This window comes from Spermophilus citellus, assembly GCF_964194105.1.
Source record: "Spermophilus citellus genome assembly, chromosome: 8".
Lineage (NCBI taxonomy): Eukaryota > Metazoa > Chordata > Mammalia > Rodentia > Sciuridae > Spermophilus > Spermophilus citellus.
Genome location: NC_138189.1, coordinates 97,117,878 through 97,133,845, shown reverse-complemented (window position 1 = coordinate 97,133,845; position 15,968 = coordinate 97,117,878). Strand labels below are relative to the sequence as shown.

At 36.1% G+C, this 15,968-nt stretch overlaps 1 protein-coding gene across 9 annotated transcripts in view; it reads left to right on the top strand.

The window, feature by feature from the left end:
- Positions 1 to 15,968, top strand: part of RRH (retinal pigment epithelium-derived rhodopsin homolog) — a 64,419-nt gene that overhangs the window by 36,754 nt on the left and 11,697 nt on the right. For 2 of the 9 annotated variants that reach the window (XM_081303080.1, XM_081303079.1), the window contains exons 3-8: positions 1,232 to 1,330; positions 1,654 to 1,873; positions 3,058 to 3,212; positions 3,856 to 3,915; positions 6,776 to 6,920; positions 8,708 to 8,773. In XM_081303080.1, coding sequence (XP_081159206.1) covers positions 1,666 to 1,873; positions 3,058 to 3,212; positions 3,856 to 3,915; positions 6,776 to 6,920; positions 8,708 to 8,773 — 634 coding nt within the window. In that variant the 5' untranslated portion in view covers positions 1,232 to 1,330; positions 1,654 to 1,665. Of the gene's footprint in view, positions 1 to 653; positions 1,013 to 1,047; positions 1,331 to 1,653; positions 1,874 to 3,057; positions 3,213 to 3,855; positions 3,916 to 6,775; positions 6,921 to 8,707; positions 8,774 to 9,146; positions 9,470 to 10,789; positions 10,935 to 11,401; positions 12,205 to 15,968 lie in introns of those variants that run through there. The other 7 variants (XM_081303077.1, XM_081303081.1, XM_081303078.1 and 4 more) reach the window with 6 other exon arrangements.

Sequence of the window (15,968 nt, the reverse complement as noted above, 5' to 3'; positions counted from 1 at the left end):
GACTCTAAATAAAATACAAAAAAGGGCTGGGGATATGATGTTCAGTAGTCGAGTGCCCCTGAGTTCAGACCCTGGTACCAAAAAGAAAAAAAAATATACAGGGCAGGGCAATTATGAATAATTCTATACCTGTAAGATGCACAGAATTTAAAGTGCATTTATAAAATCTGAATTAAAATACACTCAACAAATTCCTTTTGAGGGCTATTAGGTGCCCACTATATTTAGTGTAGACATACTGGGATTCCCAATATTTTCATAGTAAAGTTTACAAACCGTCTTTCAAAATTCCATTTACAATAACGCTCTGAAATAGGGTACCAATCTCCACCTTCTTTCAAAGGGGCAGAAGACTGTGTCAAATATCAAGGAAAGATCATAGATGTTTAACATAAAAAAAGAGGTCAACCAAATATAATAGAGATCACTATCTTTACTAGTGAGGGAATTTTGGTCAATGTGGGGATTATGTCAGATACCAAAAACTTACGGAAAAACGAGGAGAAACTTCTATTTCTCCCATCTGTGCTCAAAACGTCGTACTTGATGAATGAATCAACTATACTGTACAAAAGATTAAAAGGTGGATTTGGCTTCCTATCAGATAATAATTTCTTTAAACACATACACTTTTCTTTCTTTAATGAAACCAGAGGACAAATGGAGAGGCACAGTTCAGCCCACAAGGGCGTACATTTCAAAAGATCTTCAACAAAGAAGGGCCTCGAAAGAATGCAAACACTTCCGCCAGCTGTGACAGGTTAATATGGCCAGACCCACCTCTGGGCAGAGCGCGGCCTGGAACCATGGCCACACTTCTAGAGTCGGCGACCAACGGATGAACGAGGTTAAAGACCGGTTTTCCAGGCTGAGGGTGGGAAGAGAACCACACCAGAGAGCAAAGACTGAAGGAGCGCTACCTCGCCTGACACTTAAACGCCCGACTTCTGGGAAGACGAGGCGGGTCCCTAACTCCGCTATCTCCTAGGGCAACACGTCGGCAATACTTCCGGTAACGTCCTGACGTAATGGATGCCGTTTCGCTTTACTTCCGCTTTCTCTTGCTAAGCAAGTTGATCTTACTGTCGTAAACTCCTGGTTGGAGTTAGATATGGTTGCTTCTTTTCCGGCTTTGGGGGCTGGTTTAGAAAGGCGTCAGTGTCGCTGCCTCTCTCCGTGACTGGCTCTTTTTGCAAACCAGTAATTCGAGTCTGTATTTTTTTTTTTTAAGTCTATGCCGTACGGTGGCCGAGGAGGTTCCAGCTCGGCGGAAGTATCCTGCGGGTGGGTGTGAACGTAAAGGCCCGGGCCAAAGGTGCACGTGGCGGCGGTGAGTGGTCAGAGAAGCAAAAGGATCAGAGAATGTGGGAAGCAGAACGCAGCTGCGGGAGGGAGGGAGGAAGAAAGGGAATGCAGCGTGAAGACTTTGCTTCCTACTTGGGAAGGAGGTAGTAACCGCGGGCGGCGAGGCTGGTGTGTGGTCGCGCGGCGCTCCTGGGGCTGTGGGAAGATAATATTGGCGGTGTGGGCGAAATGTCAGGGATGCTGTTGTAATTGTCCCTTTTTATGGTGTTCTGAGCGAGGCGCAGGGATATCACATGTGTATTCGTAGACCACAGTGATCATAAGATACTTACTGTTTTTTTCCACCAGGTAGGAAAGATCATGTCATTTCGAGGCGGAGGTCGTGGGGGCTTTAACCGAGGTGGTGGTGGCGGCGGCGGCTTCAACCGTGGTGGCAGTAGCAACAACCACTTTCGAGGTGGAGGAGGCGGCAACTTCAGAGGCGGCGGCAGAGGAGGATTTGGACGAGGGGGTGGCCGCGGAGGCTTTAACAAAAGCCAAGATCAAGGACCTCCGGAACGTGTAGTCTGTATGTCGTCTTCAAAGTTTATTTAGCCTGTTTGGAGAATTGGGGTTTGGTTGTGGGTTTGTTATCAGCAAGTTTGAGTGATAGTTGGGTGCTGAAGGATAGATCAGCACTTCCGAAAAGAAGTATGCAGCTTGGGGTGGGAGGTGCTGGAAACTGACTTAAAATGGTATTGTAGTTAAAAAGATATTAGAGAATGTACTATGGAACTTGAGCTTAGGCTGAAAAGATAAGATTAATTAGGCAGTAATGGATGCTTACCCCTTTTTACAGATGAGGAAATTGATTCGGAATTAAGTTTCTTTGCTAGGGTTTTAAATGAAAAGAGCCTGACTAAGAATGGGTGGATCCGTGTGGAGATGGTTCAAGAGGGGTTATAGCTCAAGGCAGTGGTCCCAGCTCACAGGCTGTTATAACAATCCTTACATGAGACATCGAGGTCTTGATTTAGGATGACAACAGTGAGGAAAAAATGGAAGGCTTAGGTGGAAAAGATTTGAAGGGAAAAAAGTGAGTAGAACTTGACTGATACTAGAAATGAAAGGTTTTGAGCTTGGATAGGGAAGGAGAGTTAATTTTGCAGGCATGTGATGAGTGTTTTATTTGGGGTAATAGTTAGAGTTAGATATTTTGGGGCTGTATACTTGCCTGAAAATGATTAAGAATCATTGGGAAAGAGGTGGTAGTGGGAATGATTCTAGGAAAGGAGGGGGAAAAAGATAAGAATGGAGATTGATTTATATTTAAGGGTTGAGGGAAAGAGGAAAAAAATCAGGAAAATAAAGCGTGGTGTTTGATGAAATTGGAATAGTTATAATAAGATTACTTACAGTTGAATGGTCTCAGTGTGTCAAGCACTATTCTAAACTCTTGACATTTGTTATTCCAGTTAATCGTGTGTTGGTGTAGATACAGCTTATATGTTATTATCCCCATATTAAAGAGGACACTAAAGCAGAGAGAAAGTGAAGACCTTTCCCTAGGTCACCTTAACTAGTAGCTGCGGTTACTAGCTGTAAGTTGTGGAGTGGGCATGTCAGCTCAAGAAGTCCACACTGTTAATGACTGTGCTCTTCGGTCAGAAGAGAACAGGTATAGTGAAATTTCAGACAGTTAAGAAATCAGACACATTGGCCAGTATCCTTTGAAATAGTTTCATATATTCATATTTTCTTGTCCTATTTCAGTATTAGGCGAGTTCCTGCATCCTTGTGAAGATGACATAGTTTGTAAATGTACCACAGATGAAAATAAGGTGCCTTATTTTAATGCTCCTGTTTATTTAGAAAACAAAGAACAAATTGGAAAAGTGGATGAAATATTTGGACAACTTAGAGATTTTGTATCCTTTTTAATTGGATAACCTGGTAATTTCACTGACCATGAATTTATTTTCTATCTCCCCTTTGCAATTAAATAGTCATTAAATTTAACTTCTTAATTAAGATAGTATTTCCAGGTGTGGTGGTCCATGCCTATAATCCTAGCACCTTGGGAGGCTGAGGCAGGAGGATCCCAAGTTCAAGGTCAGCCTGGGTAAGTTATTGAGACTGTCTCAAAAATTTTTTAAAAAAAGGACTAGGGATGTAGCTTAGTGGCAGAGCAACCCTTGGTTCAATCCCCCAAAGTAAAATACATACACGTACATGAATAAATCATAAGGAGAATGAAGAGGGGAAAAAGTATTCATTTATATGTCCTGAAATAAAGCCCTAGAAAAATGACTTTCTTTTTGGAAAATTTAGAAATTATGGAATATTAGATAAGAGCTACAGGATTAAATTGGTTGCATTGCATATTATGGTGTTGCTGGAATGGTATGGTATGTTTTGTTTTTGAAAGAAAACTTCCATTTCCTCTGGGAATCTATTTTTTCTCTTTTTGATATATGTTTGTACCTTGTAACTTTGTTTATAAAATGATAAATGAATTCAGAAAGTTTAGTATCTTCATCTTAATTTTTTATTCCTTAATAAAATCAATAGTATTTTTCAGTTAAATTGTCAGAAAACATGAAGGCAGCTTCCTTTAAAAAACTACAGAAGGTGAGTCAAGCTTACAATACTTAGGATCCTTGGTTTTATAAGGGAATGACATACCTTTGGATAGTACTACTTGGTGCACTTCAGTCTCCTCCATTGTATCACAAGTGAAGCTCTTAACCTAATCAGTTAAACCAAGTTTTCAGTTCTGCAAACATAATAAATGTTTGACTATTACTTTGAAGTTACCATCAGTGGTGTATTTGTTGCTTAATTTAAGTTTTTTATAGCTATTCTCCATCTGGGACAGTGGGACAAAATGGGTTAAACTGAAGTGTTTTGTATTATAAACACTGAGCTTACTGATCCTTTCAGAATGTACTCCTTGCTCATATTAGCAAAATCTATAACTCCAGAGGATTTTTAAAAAAAATTATTAAAATGTTTAAGGGCTGGGGATGTAGCTCAGTGGTAGAATACTTGTCTGGTATGGGTGAGGCCCTCAGTTGATCCCCAACTTCCTCTCCCACCACCCAAAAAAAAGTTGCATGAGCAAACATTCTAAGTAAAATGTTACATTGTAAAACATCTGGAAAAAGATGGATATTAAAAGTATTTCACAAGTATTTTCATAACAAAATAAATGTTATGCAGGAAATATATAGGTTCCCATTAGAATCTTTATTAGTGGGACGAGATTTAGAATGGTCTCAAAGTTGAGACCTGTAAGTTGACTAGGAATGAGTCTCAATACTGATGGCACTTCAGAGTTATCTAAGGGGGAGGTTTTAAGATGTCCTTTTAGGTCCCATTCCTAGAAATTTGACCCAGTTGCTCTTAGTAGGGGTCAGATCCAAGCTCCAGGATAATTTTGATGTAGTTAGACAATGCACTTAGGAACCACTGGGCAATCAAAGAGGATGAAGTACAGTCCAAGTAAACTGCAAAATCTCAGTAAGCCACGTAAGTATTTAAAAAGAGGTGGACCTATGGTGTGAGCATAGAACCTCTAGGAGGGGTGGGGAAAGATATGAAGTAAAATTGTGAGATTGGAAGGAGCTTGATTACTCTAGGTCATCACAAAGAGTTCAGATTTTAACTTTTTTTTCCCCTTTTAAATTATAGAATAATAACAGTTAATGTTACCTTCGTTTTCTTTTAAATTATAGGATAATAACAGTTAAATTTATTCTTAAAAAAGTCACTATGGAAAAATAGAAAAGCACATTGGAAAAGAATCACTACTTTGTGTGAAGGGGCCCAGTAGGTTGTTACAGTAGTCTTGGAAGAGGTATTTTTGGCTGAGGGAAAGACAGTTGAAATGCAGAAGAATAGGTGGATTTAAGAGAAATGTTAGGTCATCATATCAATAGGACTTGGTAACTGACTAGCTATTGAGGTTGAAAAAGTTGAAAAAAAAAAAACTTCAGCATGTTTTTAGATGGTGGCACCATTTACTGAAATGAGCAACTCTGGAAAAGGGAGAGTTAAGGGGAAATAAGGAGTGGTTTTGGACATAATGCGTTTAAGGTACTTGTGAAATAGTCCAATGGTCAGGAGTTTAAAGGAAGGGTGTGAACTAGAGATGAAACTTGGAAGTTGTCAGTGTACAGGCAGTGTATAAAACAGTCTAAAAGAATGAGAAGAAAAAGCACGGATGAAGAGCTTTAGGGTGCTTCCCAAATGTAAATGTCCTATCGGAGATTAAGAAATATTTTCTGCAGAAAGGGAGTCAAACTACAAGCATGTTTCAAAAGTAGTATCTCAGGAGAATGGAGTGTTTACGAGAGGAGTTGCTCAGCTCTGGCAAAATGCTGTAAAGTCTTCTTTGGGTTTAGCAACATGGAATTCAAGTAGCCAGTGGAATAGTAGACCCAGAAGCCAGATTGGAATAGGAAATGAGATGGAAACTATGCCTTGTTGCTAGGGGGTCCCTGGAGCTGAAGAGCCTAGAAAGAAACTGTGCTGAGATAGGCTTCTCATCTAGCAACCTGGGTAAAGAAAAGTACCTGTTATAGTCACTTGAATTGATTCAGATCCTTGCTGTTTCTTAAAGTATTATTAATTTGAGGATTTAGTAGTGTGTGTGTTTTCCCCTAAATCACAGGTACTAAGTTGGGCACATTATATTTCTTTTGGTTTCCAGTCCAGTGTTATCTATGTTTTAAGTTCAGGGTTTCTTTATCCAACTTGGGATAAAGTCTCTACTTGAGCTTTCTGTGATGATGGAAGTTCCTGCCCAGTACAGTAGCCACTGGCCACAACATAGCTATTGAGCACCTGAAGTGTGACTTACGAGACTCATGAACATAATTTTTATTCTCACATTTTAATCATTAAATAGCAATATGTGGCTAGTGGCTGCCAGACTGCATAATGTAGATCTAGACAATAGTTTTGAGATGATGGGCCACAAAGAGAAGGGTAACAAAGGGACATGTAGAGGGGGCTACAGATATTATTATAACTAATATGTTACAGTTTTGAAGCCTCTGATTGTGTTTTGTGTAGAAGACCTGGGAGAGAACATGCTTCCTTAAAATTTTATCAGCTCCAAAACGTCCTTAACTCCAGAAAAAGGATGGGGTTAGTTTCTGTATATCATTCATTACTCAATATGTTCAGGAAACATTGATGTCTTGTAAGTCTTGAAAGCTGGTACGCCAATGCTTTATTTTAAATTTTATGCTGAATTTTATGTGTGTAATGCTTCTTAGGTGCTTTATGTACATTACTTTTTGATCCTCACACAATCATGCCTTATTATCTACATTTTACTGAAAACCAAGGTACTAGAAAAGTAAGTCCTTGCTCAGAACTACACAGTAATAAGTGGTAAGAATAAAATTTGAACCTAAGCAGTTTTCATTATATTGTATTGTCCCCCAGGTTATCTTACAAATTGTTTGTATTAAATTTCCAGTTTTATATAGACCCATTTAAGTTGCTGCCACTGCAGAGGTTTTTACCTCGACCTCCGGGTGAGAAAGGACCTCCACGAGGTGGTGGCCGGGGAGGCCGAGGAGGAGGAAGGGGAGGAGGTGGCGGCAGAGGCGGCGGTAGAGGTGGTAAGTTACTTATGGGAGAAAATTTCTAATGAGACTTCATAGCCACAGCTGATTCATGTAGTACAATTTAATTTTGTATGTAGGCAAACTTCCCTTATATTTATTTATTTTGGTAAAACTTCTTTCAAGTATTGGCAGATTGTCCATAGTAATAATGCTTTGTTTCAGTTACTTAAAAAGAAAAAAACCTTAACAGTTCACTTTTGAGCGATGTTTAACTCTTAGGTTATTTTATCTCTTGGTTTTCTTAGGGAGTTTCGTAAAGTACAGTCATTTGTTACTTAATGGCAGATAAATTCTGAAAAATTCCTCATCAAGCAGTTTCATTGTTGTGTGAATATTGAAGTGTGCTCACACAAATCTAGATAGTATAGGTCAGTCACCCAACGTGGCTTCTTGACACAGTTGAGAGATGGTAAACATGAGATGTATGGGGCTAATGCTGGTGTCAGATGGCATTGTTTTACAGTAAGCTTTTTTATAAGTAGGAGTGAGTATACTATAAAATTACAATAAAAAGAATAGTAAACACATAAGCTAATAACAGATGTTAATAATCATTATCAAGTATATACTAAGTTGTATGTTCTATACTTTTATATTACTGGCAGCACAGTAGGTTTGTTTATATCATTAACACCATAATTATGTGAATAATGCATCAGTTTACAGTGTCACTGGGCAATAGGAATTTTCTAGCTCCATTATAATTTTATGGGACCACTGTCTTATACATGGACTTTGTTGACCAAAATGTCATTGTGCACTATATGACTGTATAAGATTATCTTAACTGAAGTTTAGTTTCTTAGATAATTGTCATTGTATATTGACTGTATGCTGAGAGCTGGTCTTGTTCTTACTATCCATGTACATTCTTCAATAATTAGCAAAGATTTTTGAGGTAGGTGATGTTCTGATTTTGTGTATGAGGAAATGGAGTCTCTTAGAAGTTCATTTGCCATAATCAGTTGGCAGACCCAGAATTAAAACCCATGGCTTTGATGTCATGCTGGGAACTGTTTGTAATATTGGTGCTCTTTGACTTGTAATGGGGTTACATCCCTATAAACCCAGCCTAAATTGGAGATTTCCAATGTAGTTGAAAATCCACTTAGTATACCTAACCTGCCATACATCATTGCTTAGCAACACAGTACGCTGTACAGTATCTATTGAAATTTCAAGGTTTATTAGCACCCGAGCATCACCTATGGTACATATGCAGCTTGGTTAAACTTCCACATGATATTTTCTATAGTATCTCCAGAGCAAAACTACCCATACCTGCTCCCATTTGTTTTTAGAATAAATGGTTTTAATCAAACTATCCTTAGTTCAATTAAAAGTATTTATATAAGCAAAAGCTAAGGTAAGGACTGGGGTTGTAGCTTAGTGGTAGAGCACTTGCCTAGCATGTGTGAGGCACTGAGTTCAATTCTCAGCATCACATAAAAATAAATAAATAAAAGTCCATTAACAACTTAATGTTAAAAAATATTTAAAAAGTTGAGATAATCATACATTTAGCAATAGTGCTAAATCATACTTTGATAAGTTTTTCTGATTCATAACGATGGAGTCCTGTCTAAAGTTGGTAATCTGGGGTTTGCCCTCCTGCCTGATTGGAGAACTGCTAAGTTTCTCCATTTTTATCTTCGAAAAAAATTTTATGTAAGATAAAATAGGTGAATCTGCATTTGTTCTTTTTAATTATAGGAATTGTATCTTTGTTGGCTTATCAGCAAGTGAGAAGCTACATTATTTAATAAAATTTCCCCTTTTAGGTGGATTTAGAGGTGGAAGAGGAGGTGGTGGCTTCAGAGGAGGAAGAGGGGGTGGTGGTTTCCGAGGTGAGTATGAGAAAAAAATGTCTTTAATGCCTGAATTTTTAGGATTGATACTATCTGCCATTTTCTTCTTTTAATTTTCTCTCTGCTAGCAAGTAAATAGAACATTGTGGTATTCTTTGCTTTAGACTAATTTTTGGCTTCATTTTATATCCTTTTTTTTCCTGTTTTTAATTTTTTCCTGTATTTCTAACATTTTGCTGTATTTTTAATTTGAAAATCAAAGAAAGGTATAGTATGAATGACAGTTACATTTGGTAAGGTAAATTTACTAAAATTATAGGACTAATGCTGATTTTAAATCTGAGATTTGGTTAATACTTTTATTAAAAATCTCTTTTCTGTTCCGTTAACACTTTAATTTTCTCTTGCCCAGGGAGAGGACATTAGATATAGCATCTGACAGACTTCATCAGTTGACTTCTGCTTTAACTGCATGATCTGCTTCTGCTCTGGATTGGAAACTGAATGTCTTGAGCAAGTCTTGGAAGATGTAGTCATTTTGTGACAGTGGAGTTGGTGTGTCAGTGTTATGCATAAATGAGTGCAGCAGAACCATCATTTTAGCTCTGAAAGAGCAGAAATAAGTCTTTATATTTTGTATAGTGCCTGGTACTCTGTGGGTGCTTAATAAATGGAAAGGAGTTTTCATTTGAAGCATATATGAATTTTTTAAATAAAATGTTTTATTCCTTTAAATTCTTTAGTGTGTTTATTGAACCAAATCTAGTTTTTGAAATTTGAAGGAACAACTAGAGCTTAAACCCAGTGAATTACAGATAGAAAAAAACAAAACAGGATTTGTTTATATAAATTACTGATATTCTAAAGAAACATACTACTGGAGTAATACTTTAAGATCATTTATAAATTAGTACCTCTTTCCAAATGTTTGCCTTTTGTGTATGAGAACATTAGCATCTTTTATTTCCCTTTTCTTTTTTGTGTGTTAGTACATAGAGTAAAGCAGTTTCTCTAATTGTAGTTAATAATTTTAAAATCTTGCTATGAATCTATTTAAATTTGAGTAGCTATGTTCAAGTGAGAACTAGTTAAAGAAATTTCTGAAGAAATGCTTAATTTTTCTTATTGAACTTTTCTCATTGAACATAGATATGTTATTAACAGTTGTAAATGTTCTAAATTTTCCTTTTTTTTAGAGGACTGTAAAGGTTTAAGATGTTATTCACCATAAATGATTTAATTGTCTTTCGCATGTTCATATTCTTGGGTAGGGATGTTACAAATGAAATTGGTTTTAGTCACCATTGTTAGTATAGTAGTATCAAGAAATAACCATGGTAGTAAGTTAGAATACCATGACATGGGACCATTCACCAACTATCATTTGAGATTTTTTTCTCTCACTTGTTGTTTCTCAGCAGGAAATATTTATATTAAGTTTTCTAGCATGAATGATTAACTCTTTAATGCTCATTTAAGTAGCATGTAATTGCTTATTATCAGTATTTTGGGTTTTACTTATCCTTTTTAATTAATGGAATTACAGCAAGATTAATCAACATATAGGCCATAAATGATGAAATTTCTCTTTCATGCAAAGAGGTGGTTGTGCATAACAGCTCAGGAAAGATGGCTCTTTGATTCAGAGTCTTTGGGATGAGATTTTGCTCTTGATTTTTAAATGGTATTAGTACCAGAGGGGCAGTGGCATTGACCGAAGGACAAGTGATAGTGTTACATTACTAAAAAGTAATGTAACACTATTTATTTTTTTCTTTTTAGTATTTAAAAAAACCTAAAATGGCAATAATGAAAGTAATGTATGCAATAGTAGACAAACCACTTAAGAGATTTCACCTTTTACCTTATGTATATCTTGAGGTCATTGACCATTTTCAACTTTGGTTTTCAGTCTTTTTCCTAAGCAAGGAAACAACCTTAAAATCCAATAACCACAGGCTTTTAACAGAGTTCTTCATAGTATTATTTACTTTTTAGTGTTATTTGAAAATATTTTGGTATTTTGGAATACTGAAGATAATTTTTCTATTATAGGTACTCTGCAGAGTATTACTTTATATTTATAAGAATTTGAGTACTAGTAGCTAAATCAATGGGAACAGATTAATCAACCTGTGTTCTTCTGTTTATATTCATGTGAGAACTGAGGTGAGAAGATTATGCCAATCATTGAATTAAAGTAAGTAAATGGACAAATATAGCCCTCTAGTGGTTCTGTTACATGCTTACACTATTAATTTTGGTGTATCTAAGCATTTCTCTTGATTGAAGTTCACTATTACGAAGAATCAGATTTTAATGTTGTAGTGGTTAAAATACAAAAAAAAGTACTGATACCTTGTCTTTTGTTTAGCAGTACATATTCATATTGCAACTTGTTTTTCAGATTATAACATGGTAATCCAGAATATTAGAATTAACCTTTACAAAATGAATGACTGAATCCAGATACTATTGATTACTCTTGTGCATATCAAAGTGGGTAATTAAACAGAGGTAGATGGTGGAGTAGATCCATCCTATGAATATGTATCTATTAATAAGTTTATTACCTTGAACTTATTATGTGGCATTTATGGAAACAAATTACATAATACTTATATATATATATATATATATATATATATATATATATATATATATATGATGTTTGTGTTCATATATATACATAATGTTTATATATTTATATACATAGATCACATTTTTGTTTAAAAGGGGAAAAAATGTGAGAAACCTCAGACTCTTTTATATAAACATGTTTATATAAGCAAAGAAAAGCTTAAGAATGAATGCACACCAAACAATATTGATACCTAAATTTAGTGGAGTGAGATTTGGAAGTATGGGGGGAGACTACTTTTTATCTCTGATTATTTAAATTGTTAAGGAAAACAGGGAACTGAGATGGAAAATCTCAAAGGGTCAACAAGAAAACAGGATCCTTAGTCTGAGCAGTTACAGAGGACTAAATCTGGCTTGTAGATTTCAGACAAAAAAGTTAAGTCAGCTCCTGCACTGATTTTCTGAGTTTATTATTGAAATAGGATGTGTGTGCTGGATAATCTGCTTAAATATAAGACTGATGCCTAAATTGGTTAAAATGTGTGGTACTTGGTATTTCTTTGTTTTGCTAATAAGCTTTTCCCTTGCTCTGGGAATTAAAATCCCTTCCTCTTTAGCCCAATTATACTTGTTAAGGGAAGACCTCTATGAAAAGGTCCTTCTTTGAGGTCTCTCACTGGAAATGATTGGTCCTGAAAAATCTTTCCTCCTGGGCCCTTGAAACAGTTCATAATTATTGAAGGCTTATTATGAAGGCTGTGTCAATATCTTCCTTCCAAAAATGCTAAAGAATAATTTAGATAACAGTTCAGACTCAAAAAATGAAGATGGCTCTGTCTTTTCGCAGACTGAACACAACATTGTTGCAACTTACTTGATTCTGGCAGGTATGGATATTTTCTCCATTAACTTTGCTTTCAATGGGTGGAAGCAAAGTACAGTTTTCAAAACAAGGCGATAGAATTGGCTTGCTTATGAGTATTATCCTCTGTTTCTGGGCTGTAAGGATCAAAGATGAGGATATAAGTAAATGCCCCAGGATAATTTGATAAATAATGTGAGACGGTGAAGTGGGGCTTTGAAAAATTTTCTGTAAAATAGTTTTTAAATGAAGGTCAACCATTAAATGTGGTTATTGCATTGTCAAATTAAGCTTATGGGGGAGAGTGTGTGCTGTGACAAAAATGTATTCTTATATCATTTACTATTCCTAGACAGTTTTCTTGGAAGTGTAATCTAGCTAAAGATATAAAGGTTCTGGAAGAAAAAGTCTTGAAAAGAATAGAAGGTAGTATTGTCATTGAGGACAAAGTTTGAACATTCAACTCCTTCCAGAATGCTGTACTGGAAAACTCTTGAGCTTTGGATTCATCTTTTAGTATATGAAACCAAGACCATGTTCCTTCACTTTTTGCTCTTCCATTTTCTTATCTATAAAGTGAAGACAAGAATAAATTACTATGGTTATTGTGAAGAGTAAAATTAAACGACATATAAGTGAACCTAAATGACACACTAGGAGGGGACAATTTCTTTCCATGTACACACTTATTGATACAAATACTGGATTAATATAATGGCTTGTTTGCAGACAAAGCGTTGGGGAAGATAACAGTGCAAATTCTTTGATTATCTTTTAAATATTGGCTTTTTTATATATTGTGATGTAACATACTGACCAATTTCCAACTTTAGTGGCAAGTTTTAGAAGTAACTGTTCATTATTTTTTGAATTGACTTATGAAAAACTCAAGCATGTTCCAAAGTAGAATGAAAAGCATAACAAATATTCCTGTCTAGTTTATAATTGTTTAGTTTTCCCTTCTAATTCATAATTAGAGTTCCAATTTCTTGTGTTAAAAATTGCAAGTTTCTTAGTTACTTTTAGTAATTTCAGGAATGTTAATTCATTAATTTGGATACTTTTAGTGTGTGAAATCCTAGGAAAAAAATATATATATATTTAAATTTTTTGCTGCTGCTGCTTCTGCAAAAAGACAATCTCATTATTGGAATTACATGGAAATACAACTACGAGGGTCATTTTGGTTAAGGACTATCATGAGTATATGTTGTTTAAGTTTTTGGTAGATGAACTGAAGGGAGCATATTTAATCTCTACAAATAGATTTTGTTCTTCCCCGTATCAAGCATATATTGTTCTTTAGATCCCTGATTTTCTTCCTTTAACAAAGCCCACTTAAACTCCTAAATCAAAATCAGAAATATGAGGAAAATGGTGCAAAACATTTGTTACTTTTACCAAGAGCCAAGGCTTTTTTTTGTTTGTTTGTTTTAACTTTAGATTTAACTTTAATCTTTCATTTAGATTTTTGGTCCTATAAACTTACCAGTTTTCACTGCTATCAATGTTCTGTTTATTTACTTGAACACTCTCCCCCAATAAAGGGTGTGGTAAATTTAAGGATCTGAAATTACTATGGGTGATTTGTAAAATGAAAGGTGAAAGAGAGGCTGTGTGTACTGGGCAATGAAGGAATGTAAACTGAGGCGACAGGGTGCCACTGAAGGGTTTTAAACAGGAATTACATGATCTGATTTGCCTTTCAGAAATGTGCTACAGTGGTAACTAAGAGACCATGTAGGAGACCACTGCAGTGCTTCTGAAGAGTTACTAATGGCAGAAGGAAGTAGACTACTCAAGCTGGAATTGATTAGATGTGGGGACTGGGAAAGAAAGAGCAGGAGCTGATGTCTCCTAGGTTTGGGGCAGGAGGAGACACCTGGGTTCAGTTAGATATGCAGTTAAAAGCTTGAGTTGCACGAGACTGATGATATTGGATAGAAATCACTCAGCAGAATGTGTAGAATGAGAAAAGAAAGGAGTTTAGGACAGAAAGTTGGACAGTACACACATATTTAATAAGGTAGAGCTGAAGAAAGGAAGTAGATTAAGAAGGCCCTGCCAGTAAGATTGGAGGGAAGCCACAGAAACCAAAGTGGATGTTTCAAGAGGGAAGGATGATCAATCTCAGTCTACATTGCTGCTTACAGTGTAGACTGACTGAGAAATGGACCCTAACAAGACCTAACTGAAGTGATCAGCTGCCTACTTATTAGAAAACACTCCCAATTAGGAAAATAAAAACAGTGCTTAAGACAGCTATAGAAAGAACAGATAGAAGGCCAAATTGTTTATGTAATACACACATTATATCTAAGACTATCCCCAAAATATAGGTACTTTATTTTGATTGTGTACTTGTTAGGCAGCAATTTACTACACTATCTGATGTTTAAAATCATCAGATTTGTAGGTAGCCCAGAAAGATTCACTGTTTTTTTTTCCCAGTATTTCAGTATTTTTTCAGTATTTCTTATATGCATGATACAGTAGTAGATGCTAAAAATGAGGCCAAAGAGCTATTGAATTTACTTTGTGTTAATTAAGCTTGAAGGAACAATAGAAATTAAGCTTAATTAAAGGAATAATTGAAATCAAACTTAATTTATTAGTTGTGGTCCATTTATTAAATAGCTTTGCTACATGTCACATAGTCAAAGAATATAGAATTCATAAAGGGCCTGATAACTTCATGAGAAGACAGAATACATAAGAGATAATATAACATTGGGATTAAGTATAAGTACTTTGGGGATTTGAGGAGGAAGCACATACAACAGTACTGTGGGTAGAAAGCAGCTTTAGGGCAGAATTGGACTTGATCTGAAATTGGAAGGATGTTAGCATTTGGAAATGGGAAAGCAAGGAGCAGGATGTTTCAAGTGGGGACGGTATGAATCAGGATTTTCAACAAACATGACATGTTTGATAAATAATTAAAATGGAGGGCTTGTTTGACAAATGGGGAACTTAAGAGATAATAACAGACCTTAGCAAAGAGTCAGATCAGGCTGGGGAGTTTGAATTTTTATCCCACAGGCAGTGGGAATTATTGGAAGTTTTGAGGAGAAGAAGAGACATGATTATTATAGCAAGCATATTCTGACAGCACCATGGAACAAAAAAAAGAAAAGGAATCTGGAAGATGAGTATAATACTGAAGATGGAAGTTTTGACTGCGGTGCCAAGATACACTTGGAATTCCTACTTAGCTGATCCTTTTGTGTGTTGGTGCTTGGAACCTTCCCTGGCTCTTGTTATAGCTGTGGATTGCTCACCAAGTAATTTCCTTCATGGGAAACAACTCTTCCTGTTTGTTGCATAACCCTCCTTTAGTTGCCAAGAGTCGGGTAATGGTTCTAACTTCTCTCCACTGAAATCTGCTCTTGCTCCTCCTCCACTGTTATATCCCAGGGCAGCATACCTGTGCTTATGGAAAACTCATACATTCCTTGCAGCATATATGGGTGTTGCTGATCAGGTTAACATGCACATCCAGTCTATCCAACAATATCTCATTGTAGAATGCATCAGCTCTCTGATCAGCAAGTTTGGTCATCAATCTACCTCAGTTCAGTTGATTCTGGGGTACTGAAAACATTGAGTTCTAGACTGCAAGGCTGAGACTCATATCTTAGATTGTGGAATCCTGGCTAGAGTGATTTCACCTGTGATCCCAATGGATCAAAAAGTTGACTCCACTTGCTGTCCAGACAGTTAAGTCTTGCAATGTGCATTAATCTATAGGTATGTGTGTGTGTGTGATGAAGAATTCAGATTTGGACA